General features: G+C 36.9%; 2 protein-coding genes and 1 pseudogene across 2 annotated transcripts; all 3 read left to right on the top strand.

Annotated features, from left to right (window-relative positions):
* The first annotated feature begins 378 nt into the window (after nt 1-378).
* On the top strand, nt 379-1,323 carry LOC115524487 (olfactory receptor-like protein OLF1). Its single transcript, XM_030330805.1, has one exon. The coding sequence runs from the start codon at nt 379-381 to the stop codon at nt 1,321-1,323; it is 945 nt and encodes a 314-aa protein (XP_030186665.1).
* A 6,221-nt stretch (nt 1,324-7,544) lies between these two features.
* Nucleotides 7,545-8,477, top strand: LOC115526059 (olfactory receptor 5W2-like). Its single transcript, XM_030333527.1, has one exon. It carries the CDS (start codon nt 7,545-7,547, stop codon nt 8,475-8,477), a length of 933 nt encoding a protein of 310 aa, XP_030189387.1.
* A 14,930-nt stretch (nt 8,478-23,407) lies between these two features.
* On the top strand, nt 23,408-24,947 carry LOC115525999 (annotated as a pseudogene).
* Nucleotides 24,948-25,902: the final 955 nt, after the last annotated feature.

Below are 25,902 nucleotides of genomic sequence, written 5' to 3'. Positions count from 1 at the left end.
TCATAACATCATTAGTCCATTAATCCATTACTTCCTTAACCCTCTACTCCAGCTATTGTGCTATCCTTGAGTACAAAAAAGGTAAGCAAAACCAGATCTTTGCATGCAGAAGCCAACTATCCAATGGAAGAACTCATCAATAATCAAGCAAATAAGATAAAACTAGCAACCATAGAATCTGACAGCTACTAAATCCTGAGATCTATTTCTCAGAGTTTATTTTTGAAAGGGAGTTTGGGTTTGGTTCTTTATTTGCTTGCTTGTTTCTTTGTTCACGGAAACAATAAAATAACCTTGTAATTTTATCTGTTTTTCTCTTTCCGTCGATATACCATTTTAGGACGTTAGAATTCCTGTAGAAAGAAAACAACACAGAATATGGAATTGATAGATGGAAACTACACTTTGGTGACTGAGTTTATTCTTTTAGGGTTTCCGACCCGCCCTGAACTGCAGATTGTCCTATTCCTCATGTTTCTGACACTGTATGGTATGATTTTAACAGGGAACATTGGACTGATGATATTAATCAGGACTGATTCTCACCTTCAAACCCCCATGTATTTTTTCCTTAGCAACTTATCCTTTGCAGACCTCTGTTACTCCTCAGTCATTGTTCCCAAAATGCTCATCAATTTCCTCTCAGAGAACAAATCTATCTCTTATTATGGCTGTGCCCTCCAGTTTTATTTTTTCTGTGCCTTTGCTGATACAGAATCCTTTATCTTGGCTGCCATGGCATACGATCGCTACGTCGCCATCTGTAACCCTTTACTGTATATGGTCGTGATGTCTCGGGACATCTGTATATGGTTGATTGTCTTATCCTACATTGGAGGCAACTTGAGTTCCCTGGTTCATACGTCCTTTGCATTTGTTCTGAAATACTGTGATAAAAATGTCATTAATCATTTTTTCTGTGACCTCCCCCCACTGCTTAAGTTATCCTGCACAGACACATCAGTTAATGAGTGGCTTCTCTCTACATATGGCAGCTCAGTGGAAATTATCTGTTTCATCGTCATCATCATCTCCTACTTTTTCATCCTTCGCTCAGTCTTAAAGATCCGTTCTTCCAGTGGGAGGAAGAAAACCTTTTCCACATGTGCCTCTCACCTGACTTCAGTGGCCATCTATCAGGGGACTCTCCTCTTCATTTACTCACGGCCCAGCTATCTATATTCTCCTAATACTGATAAAATTATCTCCGTGTTCTACACCATCATCATCCCAGTGCTGAATCCATTGATTTATAGTTTGAGAAATAAAGATGTTAAAGATGCCGCTAAGAGAGCTGTACGATTAAAGGTAGATGCCTCGTGAGCTATAAAGTTCGGAGATTCACCTAAATCCCCAGTTACAAACTCTAACTGGGAACCTGCAACACATGTATCAGCAGATACACAAGGGATTTTTATCAAACATTTGTTTTTCATACAGCCAAATTCAAGTCATAACCCACGACGTAAGAAAACATTTAGAAGTTTCAAAATTGCTGCTAAAGAATAGACTACTGTTCAATGGTCGCTAGCTTGGAGTTAATACTAAAATGTGTTTTATCAGGCTGTCTTAAGGGATATAGTAAATACCTAAGAAAAGTGAGTGTGCACGCATGTGTGTCTGTAATGTATCTCATTTATATGATAGATTACTGGATGAAGAAGGAGGCCAGATTCTATTGGTTCGTATGGAAGCTCTGTACTTGGCTAGTGAGAGGCATTTTGAATAAGTTACTTCATTTTCTTTTTTTTTAAGTTTATTTATTTATTTTGAGAGAGACAGAGAAAGTGAGTAGGGAAAGGGCAGAGAGAGAGAGGGAGAGAGAGAGAGACCCCAAGAAGGCTTGTGCTGCCAGTGCAAAGCCTGATGTGGGGCTCAAACTCACCAACCATGAGATCATGACCTCAGCCGAAGTCAAGAGCAGGGGGCCTAACCAACTGAGCCACCCAGGTGCCCCAAGTTCATTCATTTTCTATGCATGTTAACTTATCTGAAAAATGGGGAGAATAAAGTATGTATGTCAGTGATTGTTGGATGAATAACTGAGCAAATGCTGTGAATAACACCTGTAATTTTTAAGTACTTGACAGGTGTTAATTATAAATATTTGTATTATAGCTAACATTAATTCAAATGTACACTGTATGATGAGATGGTGAGAGGCAGGGATGTCATAGAAGCATTAATACAAAATCAAGTACACTTTCTTAAGTTCAGTTCAATAATACGCTGCTAATCTACCCCCATTCTACTCCAAAGCAATTTGAAAATTTTTTCTAAGTAGCACTTTGAAGAATATAGGTTAACTGTAAGGCAAACTGTTTGTCTTCCTATATTTTTCTTTTTTATACACCAAAGTATTACTAGAGGTATGGGAGGAACATCTTTCTCTGTCTTCTCAAAAACAGAATTGGCTCTCCAATATATATATATATATATCACCTGTATCCTCTTGGGAGATCAACCCATATGCCCTGGTGAGATGTTTGAAGGCTGAAATTGGAGGCATGTATCATGCAAAATGTATTTCAGTAGCTGATGTGTTTTTTTTTTTTTTCTGTATGTTATTTTTATTATTTTTTCTCTACATAATAAATATTTATAAGCTTTGACTCGGAAGTATTAAAGTTTATAAGTACATTTAAACCCATGTACTCTTTGTTGTGAAAGTCCACAAGATCCAGCCCAAATCATTCTCAGTTTTAAATTCCTCTAAGAATCGTTTCTTTAGATTTCTGACCAACAATGCTTCTCTTGAGCATGTCTGTTGTTTTATTTGCTAAAAAGAGAGCACAGTCACTCACAGCTACATACCCACCACCATACTCTAATATTAAGTTTATATTTCCTTAGCCAAGGATTACTTGGCCAAGGCTATAGAGAATCACAAAAAGCAGTATTAGATAAGTATATCTCAACGGCTTTTCATGTTCACTAAACACTTAACATATGCAAATATCTGGGGCACCTGGGTGACTCAGTCAGTTACGTGTCTGACTCTTGATCTTAGCTCAGGTCTTGATCTCAGGGTCGTGAGGATCTCGGGTCCCACGTTGGGTTCCCTGCTCACATAGAGCTTACTTAAAACAAACGTATGCAACTATCTATTAGTGATATGTCTACAGTGCAATATTACATATCCAGATGCCTGTGAAAATCTTATTTTTCCTACATCACTATGTTTTGGTGCTCAACAGTTATATCACCAAACATTATGCCACTTATGAGAAAATTTAACAGTTTCCAAGTAAAGGAATAACTAAAAGTACAGGGTATCAGTATGTTTTCAAGGTCCCCAGAGCTGCTGTTAATTGCTGAGCTTTCTAGATGGCTTACACTGCTTTTCCTACTGGTAACATACAGTATTTCATTACCCATAGGCCACCTGCTAAATCCCCAAGACTGTATGATAGTCAGCAAGGCCTGAATTTATATTTCAGGCTAGGAATGGTCAAACTTTCCATGGCAACCCATTTAGCTAAGCCTTCCTCTGTGGTTTTTGCTGAAGTCTATGTGGTCCTTGTGCTATTACTGAAGCTGCTTAATCATCATTTCAGTAATAAAAACGGAACCACTGTAAACATTATGGAAACAGGAGATTTATTCCCAACCCTCATGTAAATTCCTATTTTGTACCAATTCCAACCTGAAACAGCATTGAAACAATTTAGAAAATGCATCTATAGACACACTGATGGCAAGATCCCAAATAATCCACTCCTTTTCAGCATGCCATTCAGAGACTTTCTTATAATCACATTCATCTTTCAAATAAGACAACAGCAAACACATGCTTGCTTTTAACAGATTCACTCATACAACTGAAAGAAAAAAGAGGCTACACAAAGTTTCATGTGCCATTTTATCCTTATGGGGGTGACCTAGGGTTCTTCTAGCTAAGTCACACACCTTTGACAGCCTATAACTTGTGAAAATTTTGAGATAGAAGTCTAAACCTTCTCACGCTATCTTATGGAAGGAAGTAGGGGAATAGGCGAGGTGGGAATATTAGTTAACATATTTACCTCGAAACAAAAGGAAAAGACAATCATAACTCCTATGGTGTTGCTTTCATTACTGGCCACGTGATCATCGTTCAAACATAGAATTTCCTTTTCTCTGCAACCTCCTCCGAATTCCCCTTAACTTCAACAAGCACCCCGTTGTCTTGCTTTCTTGCCTTGTAAAGTGGCCCAAACCTATATCCCTCAAGTATAGATATCATTGCTGGTTCTATTTGGGACCGTTATGGTTTTCTATCAACATTCTAATAATGGATTTGAGCATTCTAAAAGGTGCCCCGGAGGCTGTCATGCATTCCAGGAACACTCCCTGCTACCTTAGCTCTATAGTAAACATCACATGTTCCCTTTATATTCAGGAACAATCACCCCAACTGGTAGAGAAACCCCTTTTGCCTGTTCACTAAGGAGCATGAGGGTCTTAAGTGACCAGATAGCTGTCTTGGCATTTGGTTCAATGGAACTAATTTGTGTTACCTGTTGGAAGAATTATTTTTTTTCTTTTTAAACAAAGACCAAAGACCCTAAAATTACAAGGGAGGGAAGCAAAGTTTTTGTTAATGGACCATTAGGAATAATAAGAGAAGGGCTACATCTTTTTCTCTGCTTTTTTAGAATTATCAGCATCTATGTGAATTTCCTTAGATGCATTATCTTTGTACATAGCAGGTATATTAATAGAAAAAATCCCCAAACCCAAATCTAGTATATTACTAATATTTTCACTTTACCTTCCATTTTAAATAGCCAGAAACACCCAACAATAAATATTTAGAAAGCCATGACTTTTGCAAATCCCTATACTAGATAGTTTAGAACACAAATACAAACACTGGTCTTATTCCTGAAGTCTCAAATGTAGTAGATGAATTTTCATATGAATAAAAGGAACAGAATTTAGTAAAGAATGTACTAAGTGTAGAGAATGTGATGGAGTCCTAAAGTCAATGAAATGGTGACTTGCATGTGGTCAGGGGATGGGAAGAAGATCAGGCTCCCTGAGGAAAGCAGCCCGGCAAGCCAAGTACCATGGACAAGAATATTTTTAGCATCGTTGTTCGCAATAGCCAAAATGCGGAAACAACCCAAAATGTCCATCCAACTTATGAATGAATCAACCGATGTATTATATCCATAAAGTGCATCCAACTGATGAATGAATCAACCAATGTATTATATCCAGACAGTGAAGTATCATTCAGTCATAAAATGAAACAAAATTCTGAATCACGCACCAACATGGAGATCCTTAAAAACATCAGGCTGGAGGAAAGAAGCCCATTTCGACACAACACAATTGATGTTGTTTATTTGAGATGTCCGGAGTGGGCAGAGTGGAAAGTGGATTAGTGTTCTGGGAGCTGGGAGAGAGGGCAAGGGCTGTGGCAATGAACAGGTATGGGTTTCTCACAGGTCTGGCGTTAGATAGTGGTGATGGCTGAACAGCCTTGAAAACGTGTTAAAAACCAAAGAACTGCATTCTTTGAAAGGGTGAATTTTACAACGATCAATTATATTTCAATAAAAAGAAAATGTTATCAAATTATGCTAATATGCCTCAATACAGTGGGAAGGAGAATATTTCAAATATGGAAGAAACAAAATGAACAATCAAAAGGAGCTAGAAATGATTAAGGAGGGGTTTACTTGGGTTTTATTAGATTTCCTCTTTGACTGGAGAAGAATGATGCAAATTCTGAGAAGCTGAAGCATACTATAAAAATAATTTGGGGTTTTCTTCCTGGCAGAGATCAACTTGGTAACAGTAGTGAAGCATTAAAGTTCAGCCTTTGCTACAGTTGTTTCCGAATTCACAGAGGGAATATACAGAACCAGGAATATAATTAATGATATGTTTGCCTAACATCAAAGCCTAAGGGCAGTAGCTACAGATTTAAGTCCCAAATGCACCTGCTAAAATAAAATGCCCGCTGCCTATTGTTCAACCACCAAAGACCTGCTCATCTCAGGTAGGCTTTTAGGTTGTAATTTAAAGAATATAGGGTTAAAAACTTAAATTTTTAAGAAAAAAAGTTTTTTTTTTAAAAGCATCTTTTTGCCTGCTTACTCAATGAAATAAACTCTGCAGTTTAATGGACAAAAATATTTTCTTCTCAAAACTGAACCTGAGCTTAGTATTCACAATATAACTTTTTAATTATTTTACTTGGATGTTGGTTTACAGGAAAGCTTCTATTACTTTTATTGCTGGGTAAGTATATACATGAATTTAAGCAGTTTTTTTTTTTGGTTTTACTTAAAAATAATGTAGGCACCACTTTACAAATAACAACATACACAAACGCATCTCCATGTGAACCACATGCCATATTTACTTCAGTCTAAAGAGCAAGTCCATTGTCCACTTTCTATTCTTGTGTACGAGAGAGACATATATACACATGCAAATACATGACACACACATAAATACACACACAAGGAAAAGAACCTGTATCACTCAGACGTGTTTATCATTCTTCATCTTACTTTCGTTCTTTAATATAAAAGTCCATTCAAAATCCAAAGACATGCGAATGTATGTGTTAACTTCTTTTTTTTTTTTTTTTTTTGCCCTTTTCTTTGGTTAAGAGACTCCTCCTTCGCATCAGACCACTCCACAAACAGGTAATGAGTATTTTGGCAAAGCAATAATACATTTCCTGAAAAAAGTCAGTAATTCTTACTCCTTGTCCTAGCAAACACTGAAGACAACTCACCCCGGGATCAGGAATATAATTATTTTCATTGTTATTAGTGTGTGATATGCTCATTGTTTCTAAAACCTAATATAAAAAAATCTTTTAAGCCGATCATGTTTTTTTTAAAGAATAGAATAAATATACTCATTTTGTGTGTGTGTCCATGGAATTCTTTCAAGCAGAGAAAAGGCTTAGTCCTCCATCTTATGGCCTAACATTCGTGCTTCTTCAGGTTATTTTGAAGATGAATGAGATATCAATTCACCCAAATATCATCCTTGATAAAAGGAAGGTGATATTTGGAGGAATTAAAGAGCTTGTTGAAAGTTGCATCCCTCATAAATGACATCTAGATTTATACAGTTTATTTATTTATTTACTTGCTTATTTTGAGAGTGAGAGAGAGAGAGAGAGAGAGAGGGAGACAGCAGGGGGAGGGGCAGAGAAAGAGAGAGAGAAGCCCGAGCCAACTCTGCACTGACAGTACTCTTCACAATGTGGGGCATGAACTCACAAACCGTGAGAAACTGAGCTGAAATCCAGAGTTGGACACCCAACCGACTGAGCCACCCAGGTGCCCTAAATGACATCTAGATTTATATCAAAGTTTCTTAACCACCTATCGTAGATATTTTTATTATTACCATAGAGGTAGCGATGCCTCTTTAAAGAATTGACCAAGTAATTTTATGAGTATAAAAGACAGTTGAGGGAAGAAATTGTGTTCTGCCTTACAGGTATTTTGTGGCTGTCGGAAGAGTTACATGTGTATCTATCATCGTCTTGGTCATGTTCTCAAAAGTTTAGACAAGGATATAGAAGAATGGATGGAGGAAATTGTTCATCCTTGACTGATTTCATTTTCTTGGGAATTACCAATAACCCTGGGATGAAAGCAACCCTATTTACAATGTTTCTTGTTATTTATCTCATTAATCTTTTTGCAAACCTCGGAATGATTATTCTAATTAGAATGAATTCTCAGCTGAACACGCCAATGTACTTTTTCCTTAGCCACCTCTCTTTCTGTGACCTCTGTTATTCCACAGCTATTGGGCCCAAAATGTTGGTAGACCTTCTAGCCAAAAACACATCAATCCCTTTCATTGGCTGTGCTCTGCAATTCTTGGTCTTCTGTACGTTTGCTGATTCTGAGTGCCTACTGCTGGTGGTGATGGCCTTTGATCGGTACAAGGCCATTAGCAACCCCTTGCTCTACACGGTCAACATGTCCAGCAGAGTGTGCTTCCTGCTCATGGCTGGGGTTTACGTGCTGGCCACGGCAGATGCTTTGATACACACGACACTAACATTCCGGTTATGTTTCTGTGGATCAAAGGAGATTAATCATTTCTTCTGTGATCTACCTCCACTCTACCTTCTTTCCTGCTCAAATACAGAGATCAATGAGTTGGCATTATTCACATTTTTTGGCTTCATTGAACTGAGTACCATTTTAGGAGTCCTTATCTCTTATTGTTATATAATCCTATCCGTCCTGAAGGTCCACTCTGCTGAGGGGAGATTCAAAGCTTTCTCCACCTGCACCTCCCACTTAACTGCTGTTGCAATTTTCCAGGGGACCATTCTCTTCATGTATTTCCGGCCAAGTTCTTCCTACTCTCTTGATCAAGACAAAATGACCTCCTTGTTTTACACCCTTGTGATTCCCATGTTAAACCCACTGATTTACAGCCTGAGGAACAAAGATGTGAAAGAGACCCTGAAAAAAATAAAAATTAAAAGATGGTTTTAAATATCACATGCACACACACACACACACACACACTTTGTGGTTATAGTTTATATAAAATTATATTGCATAACAGAAGAGAAATAAAGTTGTCTCGAAAACTTTAATTGAATAAAATGAGTTTGTTTTGAAGCCCTATCACAATAATATTGCAGTTCCTTATATATATCATACTTTATTATGCATCTAGATTTTGTATATGGTACTCCTTCTTTGTGGAAAACTTTTCGCACTTTTCTCATTTTGCCAGATTTTTATTTGTTCATTCATTCATTCAAACATTAATTTATTATACTTAGATTGAGTGTGTGCTTACTAAGTGAACTTGGGTATTTAAATGCTTTGTATCCCATGGCATATCCAGTAGTTTCTATACTAACGAATCTTGTAATCTACTCAAGGTAACCAACATTACCTAACTAAGCACCAAATAATTCATAACTTTCAAATTCATCATGAAGTAAAAAAACAGGGGGCTTTATCCACAGAAAATGTCTAAATCTAGTATAAAAGAAAGGCTTCATTGGCTGGAGATATTGAGTCTCAAAAGATCTCAAAAGATGCAAGTTGGATCCTGGAGAAGTGAAGATAGTAGGCAGTGTATCTGACAGTTAGAGAGGTCTTGAGGTGGCCAAGTCATGACTTTTCAAAGTAAAGAAGTTGTGCTTGCCAAAACATGGATGGACCTTGAGGGCATGAGGGCATTATGCCGAGTGAAATAAGTCAGACAGAGAAAGATAAATATTATATGATCTCACTTGTTTGTGGAATCTAAAAAAGCTGGACTCATAAAAGCAGAGAGTAGAACAGTGGTTGCCAGGAGCTTGGGGAGTGGGCAAAATGGGGACACGTTGGTCAGATAGTACAAACTTTCTGTTATAAGCTGAATAAGCTTTGGGGGACATAGTGTGCAGTATGGTGACTACAATTAACAATACTGTATTGCATAATTGAAATTTGCTAAGAATTTGTTCTTAAATGTTCTCAACACGATATAAAGTTGGTAACTATGTAAGGCAATGAATGTGTTTATTAACGTTATAGCAATGATGATTTCACCAAGTAGACATATATCAAAACCCACCTTGTACCCTTTTAAAAATTCCCAATGTTATATGTCAATTTGATCCCAAGAAAGTGGAGGAGAAGAAAAGGAATCAAAATGGTTAGGTTATAAAGAACAGCGGAAAGGGCTTTGGGCATCACTGTGCTGTAATTATCAAAAATCAGCTCCTCTACCAATCCTCCAGGGAAATTTCCTTCCTTCCTTTTCTCTTCTCTGTCCTGGATAAATGTCTCTTTTTGTAATACATAGCAAAACCTCTCCCTTAAACACTGTTTCAATATCATTCCCTTTATTAAATAACTGCTTCTAATATGTAGTTGGGAGCATTCTTTGTCAAGAATTGAACACTTTGGGGGCACGTGGGTGGTACCTGGGAGGCCCAGTCAGTTAAGTGTCTGGCTTCAGCTCAGGTCATGATCTCATGGTTCATGAGTTCGAGCTCCATTCTGGGGTCTGTGCTGACAGATCAGAGCCTGGAGACTGCTTCAGATTCCCTGCCTCCCTCTCTCTCTGCCCCTCTCCCACTCACACTGTCTCTCTCTCTCAAAAATAAATAAGCATTTAAAAATTTTAAAAAAAGAATTGAACATTTTGTTTGTATTATCCAAAGTACCTGCTTACTGTATGGGACACAAAATGGAAAAAAAAAAAAAACAATTAAATGATAAATTAAAAACACCAGGCAACATTTTTGAATGTTTATTACAAATTAGTAACACAATTATATAACTGTAAAGTATGTAGCCGGAATATATATATAGATATATATATATAGATATATATGTAGATATAGATGTGTATATATATATATATGCAATTTATTACTATACCGTTATGTTATATATTATATTATATTATATTATATTAATTATATTATATTATATTATTATATTATGTTATATTATATTATATTTTGTTTTCTATAAATTTTAAGGAAGTACATAAAATGATTGTGGATACCAAGATAATGAGCCTGTAAACACCTACATATTAGTTACACTAGAAACAAAGAGCATTTATGTGTGTATGTTCTTGATATTGGTCTATTTGAACTTTCTCTGTTTTAATTTCTAATGATTAAAACAACTTGTTGAAATAGCATGGGAATATCCTTATATTTAAAGAACCATATCAGACCCAAAGACACTCTTAATTATCCATTACAATTGTTGAAGCTAAAAACCACTGAATTTCTTAGATTTTTTAGCTGCTACTTTTAAATAGTTTTGTGAGCAAACATTTTAGAGTGGAAGAAACAATTCCTCTCCTTTTTCAGAGGGCATTTGTGGAACCCTGTGACCTGTCACTGGGTGTCATGCTGGAAAAGAAAAACTGTGAAGAAATTTATTTATTAATAAAGGTTTGAAAGGTTTTCATCTGTACCATGTTTTCTCGATGAACACAGGCACTTTTAAAATTAAGAGCAGCAGCATGGAAGAAAACATTGCTTAAAATATTTAAGTCCAGGGGCGCCTGGGTGGCTCAGTCGGTTAAGCGGCCGACTTCGGCTCAGGTCACGATCTCACGGTCCGTGAGTTCGAGCCCCGCGTCGGGCTCTGTGCTGACAGCTCGGAGCCCGGAGCCTGTTTCAGATTCTGTGTCTCCCTCTCTCTGACCCTCCCCCGTTCATGCTCTGTCTCTCTCTGTCTCAAAAATAAATAAACATTTAAAAAAATATATATTTAAGTCCAAAAAAAGAGAGTGTGAGTGGATTGCTACTTAAAATTAGAGAATTTTAATATGCAATCTGATTAACCAGCATTGCTCCCTTAGGACAGCCACCATATTTTCCAGTATCTGAAGACTGATTTGATCTACATATTAACTGTTTTTTCAGATCTAGTGGGTGTGAACGAAGAAATAGGAACTTCTACACCACAGAAATGGAATTCCAAAAATAGAATGGACTGACTCAACTAATTTTGGGTTACCTCTCCCTAAATTTGAAGCCAGGTAGATAATACCAATTTCAGAGGGCCAAGTACTTGTCAGTGTGACCCTTTTCAGTGGCCAGTTGACGCAAATTCAGAATTTCCTAGACACTTCAGAGAGTGGATATCCAACTTCATTGGTATTCAAGAAAATAAAAATGAATATGTAAATGTAGTATATTCTGATTCACATATAGAACAGCAAAATATGTAAACAATTGAAATGCCAAGTATTGATGACGATATGGAACAATTGTAGCTCTTACACACTGACAGTAGAAAGCAGAATTGGCATTTTACTTTGCAAAACCGTATGCTTATGTCTGCTCGTGCTGGCCATATAAATGTCTTATGACCTAAAAACTCTATTCCCAGATTTATGCTGAGGTTAAATGAGTATGTCTGCCCAAGACATGTGTGCAAATATTCCTCATTGCATTATTATCATTAGCATCAAACTGAAAACAACTTAGATCAACACAACAGGACAAGAGTTAACAAAATTTTTTCCTAAAGTGTTAAATGCGGCATATTTTAGGGTTTGCAGGCCATAAATTCTTAGTCACAGTCCCTTAGGATTGCCCGTGTATTGCCAAAACAATCCTCGACCGTATATAAATAGGAAGTGTCTCACGTCCAAACATACTTTGCGCTATAGTTTGACTGTTGCTCTAGAGGAGATACATTATTTCATGACATGTTAGCACACTGGAAAACGACACAGCAGGAAGTGAACTCACTGCTTCCATGTGCAACAACAAGGAGAAATTTCACAAACATACTGCTCCGCGAAATGAGCAAGGTAAAAAAAAACGTGTAAAAGCTGTGTATACTTTAAGAACTTAAAACTAACCTAGCTCGTTAGACGTCACCTTGCGGTGGTTCTCGGGACGATTTCTACAGACGCTAGTAACGTTCTCCTTTGGAGTGAAGGAAATTTTTGTTTCTGAAAATAACTACAGTATACATCCTGAGAAAGTTTCTGTAAGTAGATTATACTCTAAATATATTTCCCAAACACATAGTATATTTTCTACCGTATCGTAAGCAACCTCAGGGTTGCTTAACCTAGGTTAACAACCTAGGTTGTTTAACCTAACAGTTCCTTGTACACAGTATGTGTTCTTAATATATCTGTAAAATTGATGTAGTGCCCGTATGTCATAGAATATCTCAGTACACATTCTTCATATTATTAAAAATTGTTTTTTTTTAATTTTTTTAACGTTTATTTATTTTTGAGACAGAGAGAGACAGAGCATGAATGGGGGAGGGGCAGAGAGAGAGGGAGACACAGAATCGGAAACAGGCTCCAGGTTCCAGCCATCAGCCCAGAGCCCCACGCGGGGCTCGAACTCACAGACCGCCAGATCGTGACCTGAGTCGAAGTCAGACGCTTAACTGACTGAACCACCCAGGCGCCCCTCACGTTATTAAAAATTCTGACTTGCTTGCAGAACGCCTTTATCCACCTGCAGGAACTTCTAGTCTTTCCTCCAGCAGCAGGGAAACTCAGTGTACTTTGGTACCATCATCATGCCAGGAACCCTTTGTCACAATACTCAATGTGACAGGACAGGCAACTATTTTCTGAAGAAGGTGATCTTCTAGGTAGATGGTTGCCTACCTCCTACTGCTTGAGTATCACCAGGGTGATCCAGAAACCCCTAATTATACATAATTTTTTCTTGCTTGCCTATAATTGATGTATAGAATTTCTCCCAAAAACATTCTTTTTTCTGTTATTTATAACTCTTTCTCTTTTTTTAAAATTTTATGCTTTATTTTATATTAGAGAGAGAGAGAGAGAGAGAGAGAGAGAATGGGGGGAGGGGCAGAGAGAGAGGGAGGCACAGAATCCAAAGCAGGATCCAGGCTCTGAGATGTCAGCACAGAGCCCGATGTGGGGCTCAAACCCATGAACCGTGAGAACATGACCTGAGCTGAAGTGGGACGCTGAACTGACTGAGCCACCCAGGCGCCCCTGTAACTCTATTCTTTTAAAAACAATTTAACAAGTTGTTTTTAAGTTTATTTATTTTGAGAGAGACAGAGAGAGAGTGAGGGAGGGGCAGAAAGAGAAGGAGAGAGAGAATCCTAAGCAGACTCAACACTGGCAGCACAGAGCCCAACACAGGGCTGGAACTCACGACAGGGGAGATTGTGACCTGAGCTGAAATCAAGAGTCCAATGCTTAACCAATGAGCCACCCAGGTGTCCCTTTATAACTCCATTTTTAAGAAAACCAAGATCCATTAGGGTACCTAAGTTATAATAATGTGGCTATACAAGCTCATTTAAATCATGGGAAGGAGGAGAGTCAAGGGAAGTCAGTTTACATGGTCTTGAGGAGAAACCCTGTTTTAGAGGCTAAAGTTAGGTCCTGGTTGAACAAAATGGAACCTGTGGGATTTTCACATCCCTCTACACAGGGGAGCATCTGAGGAAACAATTAATTTGAAAAGAATCAGAAGAAAGGACTGAGGACAATTCCACATCCTCTGAATAAGTACCAAGGAAGTAAACAATGGCAGAAAATGTCTTGGGTAACAAAAATGAATCCGTTTCTTAATTTTAACTGGTGGGCAATTAGTAGCAATTAGTTACATGGTTTGAGCCTTGCCTCAACAGTATCTCCCACACGAATACTTTTGTTACCTTAGTACTGGGACCATCACACAAAGAATGACAAAGAATATATGAAAGCATCAAAAATTGTCACTGAGAATCATTTTTCCCAAATTTAAAAGTATACTAATTTCATTGTGGAGAGTTCTAGCTTTATAGAAAGCAAGAAACAAAAACAATACACTAACAAGAGAAAAAAAAAAAAGCAGAAGAAATCCTGTGCCCCTGCTAAGTCCCAGATAAAGTTTCTGATTAAACAGGCAAGTACCGGACTACTCAAGAGCATAAGCTAGTATATGCCTAACACATCTTAGTTTCTTTCCTCCTCAAGTTTTGCATTTACTGGTTTAGGAGCAATTAAATGAACTGCATTAAAGCTCAGAAAATACAGCCGATGTGCGTGATTATTATACATTATCCGGAGACATTTATCAACAGTAGATATTCAATGAATGCATAGCAAGCTGTGATATTTAGGTGTCCTGTCTTGATTAGCATGTTGTAAAATGCCACTCAGAACATGGCCACTAAAGAGAGCATCCCCTGCGGCTACCACAGTGCACAAATTCAGAGGCCACTGATTTTCTTATTATGTATTTACTCTCTGGAATCCTGCAATGCAGCCACCTTCCACGTTACTTTCTCATCACACCAATGTCAGCGATGTTCAAGAGTTCAGCTTAATATATATTACAGACCACGCTTCCATCTGGTGACCCTCCTTATATGCTGCCTTCAGCCATCAATCACACAGGCTGGAATCCTGCTGCATTAGAGAACCAACGTAGAGGAACTTGAAGTTGCTTAGAATCCTGGAAATCTGTCATCCCTGGTTTTGTTCATTTCCAAATGAGACTTTAGGGTAAACACACTTGAGCATTCCCTGAGATTAGCCATGAGAATTATTTCGGGAGAGAAATTTATTTCCTGATGCTGTCATCAGGAATCTATCGAGAGCGAGGGTATTGCATCCAGAAAAGCCTAGTATCTGTGAGACTCCAGATGCCCAGGTCTGCATCCGTATGAGAAGGTTGTTAATAACCAGTTAGAATACATAAGACAGCATATTAAATATGTGATATTTTATAGTAGTGAAAGACGTAATATATGACAAAATGGTCTTTCTTCCCTTAAGTCCATTTTGAAGGATTTCCATATAGAAACACAGCATCTGATGAATTATGGATGCACACTTTCATTTATCTCAAGTTATTTATGATATAAAAAATTGCATATTATATGGAAGGGAAAATTTTCCTTACTTCTCTCCCACGTTCTCTGGTCGGTCTAATAATTAAATCGACACAAAACAGACTAACAGGAGAAAAATGTGTAATTTCATATGCTCGGAGCTCATAGAAATACAAGACTCAGTGACGAAAGCAGGCAGCTTTTATACATTCTACACAAAGGAAAAATACAGCGTGAAGAACTGGAAAGCCAAAGAAGTTTGGGCTTCGGGGAGCAAATTAGTAAGGAAGTGATAAAGGTTTCTTTATACAGCCCTTTCTAATCTGACTTTTTCTGGTGATAAAGATGTCTCTGTCCCTTCTGATACAGGGAAGGCACTTTTCACCTGGGACATTTAGTCTCTTCTTTCGGGGGGAAAAAGAGAGTCAGTGTGTCCTTCTTGCATCTAAGAAAAATATCACTAGTTCAGTTCTAGATAATAATACATTGCTGTGGTTTTCTTATTTATATTTAATTTTCCCTTAATTTAATTTAATTTTCCCTCAATTTAATTTAAATTTAATTTAATTTTTTTCATAAAAATAAAAATGTTCCCCTGTGGTAAACAAAATTGTGCCATTTATTGTGGAGACAAATCTTAATTAACTACACATTGTTACCACATAGTGAATCAGGACAGACTTTAGAGATGTAAGTCCTAAGGGCTATCGAACAAAAATGGTATATTCTCTTCTTACTCAGTTTCAGAAAGAAATAACACATTATCAGTCATTTTTGTTCAGGTCGACTTTTCTCCAGTTAAACACAGATCCATATTCTTTTTATGGTAAAGACCGGAACTCAGAATAAGGGTTTTATGGTGATGCTGTATGTATTTAATGCATATTTATAAGTTTTAAAAGCAACCCCCATCTGTTAAATATGGCCAAAAATATTTTTGACTTGAATTCAGATATATATATATATATATATATATATATATATATATATATAAAGAGAGAGAGGAAAAGAGGGAGAGATATTTATATATCTATCTATATCTATATGTATATATCTATCATCTATCTACATATCTATCTATGTATCATCTATCATCTATCTATCTCCCTACGTGGGTGAGAGAGAGTGATAGAAATGACTATAAAAAGGCTATACCTGCCAATCATTAAGCAGCATAGAAAGAATATCCCAACAGTTTCATACATAAACCACATACCACATTCTTTCTTGCTATTTATCTATTTCATCTGTCTCTGCTCTAGCTTCTGAAAATAAAAGCAGTGAATCCATTTATTGAGACGCCATATATACAGCATATATTTGAAGGACCATGTAAGACTCAAAGACACTCTTAATTAATCATTTCCATTGTAGAAGTTAAAACCAGTGAATGTCTTCAATTTTTTAGCTGCGATTGCAAAATGCCTTTGTATGAAAACATTTCACAATGGAAGTAAAGCCCAAGGAGATTCTTAGGTTTTCAAAGGAGCATTTATAGGATGCTGTGACTTCTCACAAAGTATCATGCTGAAAAAATATCTATGGAGAATTTTGTTTTATTTTTTATAAAGCGCTTCAAGGGTTTCCACCTGTATGATCTTTTTCCATTTAACACATACTTTTATGGAGCTCTTACTTATAAGTAGCAGCACAGTAGAAAATATTGTTTGAAATAAATTGTTCAAGAAGAATGGGTTGTCACTGGATTACTACTAATTTAGAGTATATAAACCTATAATCAGATTAACCCATCTCTCTCCCTTATGTCAGCTATATATTATAGCATCTAAAGGCTGATTGATCTACGTATTGGCTGTTTTATCAGATCAAGTGGTTTTTAACTAAAGAATAAGACATTTTAATCCCTAAAAATGGAATTACAAAAATAGAATTGACAGATTCAATTAATCGTGGGCTTCCTACATCTGAATATATGAAATTGAACAACACATTCTGGAAAATATTTTTTAAGGAATCGTGACTCAAATAGAAGCTTGGGCAGATGGCCTATAATGACTATCTTGGCATTTTTACATAAATAGGAAACACCACATTAAAAGGCTTTATATATTCTAGCCTGTCTACTTCAACCCTCATTTTAGTCTCTCTACATCATATCCTTCTCACACATTCCCAAAGACTAAAGGCAAATAGCTGCTTCCAAATGCAGTATTATCAGGGCCAAGGGGAAGTCTTTAAATATGGTGACATAAGAGGCTCAACACCCTGCTTCCCACGGACGCACCAAATGCATAGCTACACATGGTACAATTCCTTCTGAAAGAAACCAAGAAACTAGCTAAATGACTCCTGCACATCAGACAATTAGCAAAAACAAATACAATTGTGGGTCTTTTGTAAAAATGAAGTGGTACAACACAAATGTACTTTTTTTCCAAATTTTTATTTAAATTCTAGGTAGGGAACGCATAGTGTAATATCAGCTGCAGGAGAATTGAGTGATTCATCACTTACAGACCACACCCACTGCAAAACACAACAAGTGCCTTCCTTCATACCCACCGCCCATTTAGGTCATTCACCGCCCCCCACCTCCCTCCATCAACCCTTGGTTTGTTCTCTATAGTTAAGAGTATCTTATGGTTTGCTTCCCTCTCTCTCTTTCTCCCTTCCCCTATGTTCATCTGTTTTGATTCTTAAATTCCACATATGAGTGAAATCATACAGTATTTTGTCTTTCTCTGATGACTTATTTCACTTAGCGTCATACTGTCTAGATCCATCCACATTATTGCAAAGGGCAAGATTTCATTCTTTTTGATGGCTGAGTAATATTACATTGTGTGTGTGTGTGTGTGTGTGTGTGTGTGTGTGTTCACCACACCTTCTTTATCCATTCATTAGTTGATGGACATTTGGGTTCTTTCTATAATTTGCTTATTATTGATGCTGCTGCTATAAACATTGGGGTCATGTAGCCCTTTGAATCAGTATTTTTGTATCTTTTGGGTAAATACTTAGTAGTGCATTTGCTGGGTCATAGAGTATTTTTATTTTTAACTTTTTTGAAGAACTTCCATACTGTTTTCCACAGCAGCTGCACCAGTTTGCATTCCCACCAACAGTGTAAAAGGGATTGCTTTTCTTCACATCCTTACCAACATCTGCTGTTTCCTGTGTTCATTTTAGCCAACCTGACAGGTTCATTTTAGCATCTGACAGGTGCTATTTCATTGCGGTTTTGATTTGTGTCTCCCTGAGGATGAGTAATGTTGAGTATCTTTTCATGTGTCTGTTACTCATCTGGATGTCCTCTTTAGAAAAATGTTGTCTATATGTCTTCTGCCCATTTCTTAACTGATTTATTTATTTTTTTGGGCTCTGAGTTTGGTAAGTTCTTTATAGATTTTAGATACTAATCCCATGTAAACTTTCAGAAAGCAAGAGAAAACTATACAATGTTACATGTCAATTGTATCTCAGTAAAACTAGGAAATCATACCCTCATTGAAATACATAAATGAAAACACACACACACAATACACACATACATATAAACATTTTAATGAGATTATTTTACGTAGGTTTAATTTCATTTTCTTAGTGGATAATTTTTCCCCTCCTTACTTCATTCCACACATCCATCTCAAGTATGCTACATCTTTTTTTTCTTATTTTCTCATCATGGTCATTCATTAGTGAGTATATGATCATCATTTGCTTTCCAGAAAATAGTGTATAATACTGTATAATTCACTGCATGTTAAATTTCCCAATTAACTGTAGTCTTTTGCAAATCCTTCTACACCAATACAAAGGGCACCAATGTATTCCTTTTAATGATTTTATAATGTTGTTAATATATTTATTCCCCTATTTGTGAACATCTCTTTGTTTCTAGTTTTGACTACTATTAACTTCATTAAAATAATTACATTTGTAAAAAGTGTACACCGCTTGAAAGCTGGTCCCAGAATGACAATTATTTTTTCCATACTGTATTCATCAAAGCAGTCAAAGTCCAGCCCAATTTAATAGGAAGGGGTAAAGATATCACGTGTCCATGATATCAAATGTCAAAGAATTTGAAATCATCTTTAATTAAACACGACTACCATCAATCAGTTGTAGAACCTTGAAAATTCTCATTTTCTCATTTTTTATTAGTTTTTCATATATTCAAATTAAATACATAAGTGTGTGTGAATGAATTTTTCTTATACTTACAAGTACACACAGAACAAAATGAACTAATTGAAAAGATAGTTGAGGGGCACCTGGGTGGCTCAGTTGGTTGGGTGTCTGACTTCAGCTCAGGTCATGATCTCGCGGTTCGTGGGTTCGAGCCCCGCGTCGGGCTCTGTGCTTACAGCTCATACCCTGGAGCCTGCTTCAGATTCTGTGTCTCCCCCTCTCTCTGCCCCTCCCCTGCTCATGCTCTATCTCTCAAAAATAAATAAACAATTTTTTTAAAAGGAGGGCACTGGTGATGAGCACTGGGTGTTTTATGTAATTGACAAATCACTGGATTCTACTCCTGAAACCAATAATGCATTGTATGTTAACCAACTAGAATTTAAAAGAAAATTTGAAAATAAAAAAGAAACAAATAGAACCTTGTTTTTTCTTAAACCTTTTTCATGCACACATGTACTTATGATCTATATTAGCTGAAACAGTCCAAAAGAGTCTCTTTATTCCAACTATTCTTCACCCACCAGCTTATCCGCTTAAAATACTTAAGAACAAAGTTTCAGTCTGTACAAGTGCTGGTGCTAGGGCTGCAGGATATACACAAATTAGCTGATTGCAGTTGTTATTATGAAAGAGCTTATAAGGTAGTCAAAGATACATATCTGAATAAAATAAAAATAGTGCAAGAAAAAGTAGGCTATGTATAGTGGATGTGATGGTCATAAAATACTTTTTAAGTGTATATATGTCATAGACTCTAAATCTAAAGTTCTTTCCTGGCCAGTAAGAAAGCAGATGCAGGATTAAAATGCAAGAGATGGCCAATGTCTACAAAAAAAAAAGATCTCCAAATAAGCGTCCTTGTCCTGTGTTTATTAGGATCAGCAGGCTTATAAACGTGGCGATGGACGTGCACAAAGAGACAATGAAACTGTGAACATTAACTCATGGATGTGGAGGAAAGGGGGGTCTTGAAGACATTCGGGGTTAGGGGTTTGGGTTAATACAAAACAAAATCCTGGCACTGGCAGCCGGGCAGAAGGTTGTTTACAGCAGACATGAGGCACCACCTCTGTTTATCTTAGCCAGCCTAGGGGATGAGACAGATAGAGTGAGTAACTTCAGGGTCAACAAGGCACCTTTTCTTTTGCTAATCAGCTCCACTCTGGGCAGCTTCACCTGCAGCGCAGCAGCAGTCTATAGCCCTATTTACCTGTTTACCTAACTTGGTCCTTCCCTCCTGTGAAAGCAATTTTCTGCTATACTACTAAGTTGGGGGACGCTTTCGCCCTGACTACCTAATCTTGCTTACCTCATATACCATTGTATTGGGGGCCTTTGCCCCCCTTCACTATTCTGGAAAACTTTGTCCCCCCCAACTCTATTCTGGGGCCTTTGCTCCCCTTCTTTATCCTTATTCCCCTAATCTTGTTTACCTAAACTTGGGTGTGAGCATCCTATGGCTTTGTAATTCTTTGTGCCTTTTTAACGCATTGGTACAAGCCCAGGGAATTCCTAAACTTGTTCCTCACATATTTACTTATTTTGAAAGAGAGAGTGCAAACAGCAGGGGAAGGGCACAGAGAAAGGGAAAGAGAGAGAATCCCAAGCAGGCTCCACACCAGCAGCATGGAGGCCAATATGGGGCTTGAACCCATGAATCATGTAATCATGACCTCAGCCAAAACCAGGAGTCAGACACTTAACTGACTGACACACCCAGACACCCTTAGTCATAAAGTAATTCAAACATTAATTTAATATATTTAATGGAATAGATAGTAATTAACAAAATAATTAAGTAGGAGGCCTATTTGAGTTTCATTAGAAGTCCGATCTGATTGGAGGAAGATGGTATAGACTCAAGGTAACAATGAATCATACTATAAAAATCGTTTTACCTTCCTAACGATGACCCATTTGGTGCAAGAGCAAAGAATTTAAATTCAGCCTTTGTGGAAATTGTTGCAACATTCACGGGAGAAAATACAGAACTAGATATCTAATTGGATGCTTCTGTATAATATAGAAGCATGAGCACAGAGGCCTGACATATTTAAATCCCAAATGACACTGAGTAAAAATAAAATACAATCTGTCTGCAGCATTCAGCTATCAGGGGCCAGCACAGAAAGGCTTGCCCATCACAGGTAGTTTCTGAGTCACTAAATTTAAATAATCAACAAAAAAAAAGTTTATATTTGGAAAAATGAGGAATCAAATATTTTTAAAAGTGTAAATGATTATTTTACTCATTTCCTTTGGTTAATAATCTGCAATCAAATGGCAAAAAGAAGAGGTATTTCTCATTTAAGTAGGGTGAATCCATTCATTTTGAATTGCAAATAAACAGTTTTACTTATTTGTATCCTAATCAAAATTTATATAGATAGATAGATATGAGATTTTTTACTCGCTGTGAAAGGGTATATGCAAACTTAAGATTTTTTTCTACTTTTTTTTTTTACCAGTAATAGTTGAGATATTGCTACACAAATACTAATTTGTGTAAATTGAACCCATATGAACCACATATGATATTTCCTGAAATCTAAAAGACAATCAGTTATCATCCATATTTCAGTTTTCATATATCAGTAGAAAGACGGGTACATGCATACACACTCACACACACACACGGAAGCCTATAAATCAAAGGTATGTTTATTACTCTTGTTTTCCTCTTTATTTTTAACAAACAAGTCAGTTTTAAAATCCAGAGATGGAAATGTATGTGTTAAATTCTGCTGTATCCACCTGTTTTTAATATTCTTTTTTTACTGGTCAAGATAAATGTCTTTTGGCATGAGACCACTCTTGCATGTAAGTAATATAAACGTGGCAAAGTAGTAATATATAACCAGAGAAAGGTTTATTAAGATATATCTAATGTCTCAGTAAATACTAAAAACAATGTGGGTGGAAATAGTCACAAACATATTGTTCATTATTCTTAAATCAGAGATACGTTCATTGTTTCAAACTCGATAAGTCTTAAATCATGGTTTCTTTTTTCTAAATGTTTATTATTTATTTTGAGAGACAGAGAGTACGCACAGGTTCGTGAGTGGGGGGGGGGGCAGAGAGAGAGAGTGAAAGAGAGAAACCCAAGCAATCTCCACTCTCTCCCTATAGAGCCCAACTCTGTGCTCAATCTCAAGACCATGAGATCATGACCTGAGCCAAAATCAAGAGTCCTATGCTCAACCCACTTAGCCACCTAGATGTCCCAAACAAATTATGATTCTTAGAGAATTCAATAAATGTAATCATTTTATGGTCAATTAGGTATTTGGGTTTTTTTTTAATTTTTTTAAATATATATATATATATATATATTTTATTTTTGAGAGACAGAGTGTGATCAGGGGAAGGGCAGAAAAAAGAGGGAGACACAGAATCCAAAGCAGAATCCAGGCTCTGAGCTGTCAACACAAAGCCCGATGTGAGACTCAAACTCACAAACTTTGAGACCATGACCTGAGCCAAAGTCAGGCACTTAACTGACTGAGCCACCCAGGCACCCCAATGAGATATTTATTTTTAAAACACAAGAATTCATATTCCAACTTTGTTTTTAATTGAAGTGTTACTTGTGTATTATATTTGATCTGTAATGACTGACTACTGACATAAAGCAATGAAAGTGCACATAAATCATATATCTTATGGACAATACCTAAATTTACAATCAAACTTTCTCTAAATTCTATACCAAACACTTTACCTTCTGCCAGCAACATAACCATGAAACTTGTCAGGACTACTGTCTCAAGATTAAGACCGTAAAGAACATAATGTGTTGAAATAAATCCTTTGTGATTTACAGATGGTATTTTTCTGAGTGTTAAAACTTTTTTTTTGAGTGTTTATTTTTCTGAGTGTTAAAACTGAGAGTTAAAACTTTGTACTACCATTTCTTGATCATTTCTGTAGCATTTTGGAAGAATAAAGAAGAATGGATGGAAAAAAATTGCTCTTCTGTGAATGAATTCCTTCTCCTGGGAATCAGCAATAACCCTGGAATTAAAGTGACCCTATTTATCACATTTCTAGTTGCTTATCTCATCATTCTGGTTGCAATCCTTGGGATGATCATTTTGATCAGAATGGATTCCCAGCTTCACACACCAGTGTTATTTCTTCCTCAGCCACCTCTCCTTCTGTTATTCTACAGCAATTGGACCCCAGATGCTGGTAGGCCTCACTGCAAAGAACAAGTCAATTCCCTTCTATGGCTGTGCTCTGCAATTCTGGATCTTCTGCACCTTTGTAGATTCTGAGTGTCTATGGTTGGCAGTGATGGCCTTTGATCTCTACAAGGTCATTAGCAACCCCTTGCTCTACACGGCCAACACTTCCAGCAGAGTGTGCTTTCTGCTCATGGCTGGGGTTTACATGATGGGAATTGTGGATGCTTCTGTAAATACAATATTAATATTTCACTTATGTTTCTGTGAGTCAAATGTGATCAACGACTTCTTCTGTGATGTCCCACCTCTCCTTTTGTTATTTTGCTCAGATACACAAGTTAATTGAAAAGAACAGCTTTAAATCCAAATGACAGCCCTGTCTTAGTTTAAAGCTAAAGTTCTCTTTTCTGCTTATTATGGATCTTTGATAAGAAATACAATTGCTGAGAAGTCTGTTTTGCTTGCTGTTTGCTACGAGCATTGTGAGGCCTTTCCTGAATGTAACCCGCTGTGTAGTAGAATGGGTTGTAAACCTTCCTAAATGTAGTCTGATATGTAATGGAATGAGTGATTATACATAAACTAACCGGCATTTCTCGCTTCTGTAAACCTGCTTGCTTAGCACATTCCCCACCTACCCTACCCCCTTCCCCCTTTTTTCCTCCCGCCACAAGTAACGGACAAAGCCTTCCCGCCAAAGGACAGACAAAGGACGCCCAATCAGAGAACAACAAATGTCCTTACTTTAAAATCAACTAATCAGGCCCCTCATAATTTGAAACCTCCCCTGTGCTATTTGTCTCTGTCTATAAAAACGCTGTACCAACCCTGATCGTGGCCTCTTGCGTCACCGGCGACGAGTGCGCAGAGGACCAGGTTCGAACCTGCAATAAACGACCCTTGCCGCTTGGCTTTGACTTACGACTCTGGTGGACTTTTGTGGGAGGTTTCGGAACTTTGGGCATTACATAATGAGTTAGTGATATTCACCATTTTTGGCTTCATTGATCTGATTACCCTTTCAGGGCTCTTTGCATCTTACTGTTAGATCATCCTGGCAGTGATAAAGATCCGCTCTGCTGAGGGGAGGTTCAAAGCTTTCTCCACCTGCGCCTCCCACTTAACTGCTGTTGCAATTTTCCAGGGGACCCTGCTCTTTATGTATTTCCGGCCAAGTTCTTCCTACTCTTCCTACTTTGATCAAGACAAAATGACCTCCTTGTTTTACACCCTTGTGATTCCCATGTTAAATCCTATGATTTATAGCCTCCAGAATGAAGATGTGAACAAAGCTCTGAAAAATAATTAAAAATAGACAGTGGTTTCATTGAAAACTTATATGTATGCATTTTTTTTCTCACAATCTTACACTATAAATAATGGAAATCAGAATTGTTTTGGCTATAATCGTGTGATTCAATAAGTATTTATAACATGTACCAATCATGCCAAAATGTGTCATTCCCTAAATACTCCAAGCTTCATTTTATATCTTGAATTTATGTTGGTTCTCCTTATTTGTGTGAAATTTTCAGATTCCAAGTTTGTCAAATTTTTGTCTTCAGTCTTTCATTTGTGTATGAATTTAATTTTCTAAATGCTATTGAGTATTTTCTAAGTACATTTATGTTCTTTGAATTTCATGGTGAATCCAGCAGTTTATTTACTAATAAATCTCATTGCCTAATGGAAGTTACAATTTTAATTAACACTTAGATTATTTAGAAAACTATAATTACCCATAATGTAAAAAAAAAAGAAAGAAAGAAATGCTAAACACTATAAAACCAAAGTACATTTTTCAAATACAGTGAAGGAAATTGTTGTTTGAGATGACTTCAAATCCACTTGTTTATGACAAAATAAAATTGTTTTTGAGAGTAAAGTTGTTTTGATATAAGGATATCAAAAGGATATAAGGATATATCAGGATATAAGGATGAAATAGGTTTTTCAGGATTTTGTTATCTCATATGTTTCTACTGATAACTCAGTAGTTCAACTGATGAAGGGCCCCACTGGGAGCTTATTAATAAACACACATGAAGAATCAACTATGGCAAAGTAGTACTTAGACTCTAAATATTGATTCTTGTGAGGACCACCTAAGAGTGTTCTGTCTGAGCAAGGCTACAATATATATCTCTGTGTGTATTGCAGCATTATTTACAATAACCAAGGCATGAAAGCAAGCCGGTGTCCATTAATAAATGAACGGATAAAGAAGGTGTGGTGTATATATACAATGAAATATTATTCAGCTG

This window comes from Lynx canadensis, chromosome D1, assembly GCF_007474595.2.
Source record: "Lynx canadensis isolate LIC74 chromosome D1, mLynCan4.pri.v2, whole genome shotgun sequence".
NCBI classification, from domain to species: Eukaryota; Metazoa; Chordata; class Mammalia; order Carnivora; family Felidae; genus Lynx; species Lynx canadensis.
This window is presented reverse-complemented; position numbering and strand designations above follow the sequence as displayed.

What these genes read in the sequence shown, in the direction of transcription:
- LOC115524487 (XM_030330805.1), top strand. Translation starts at nt 379, where the DNA reads ATGGAATTGATAGATGGAAACTACACTTTGGTGACTGAGTTTATTCTT.
- LOC115526059 (XM_030333527.1), top strand. Translation starts at nt 7,545, where the DNA reads ATGGATGGAGGAAATTGTTCATCCTTGACTGATTTCATTTTCTTGGGA.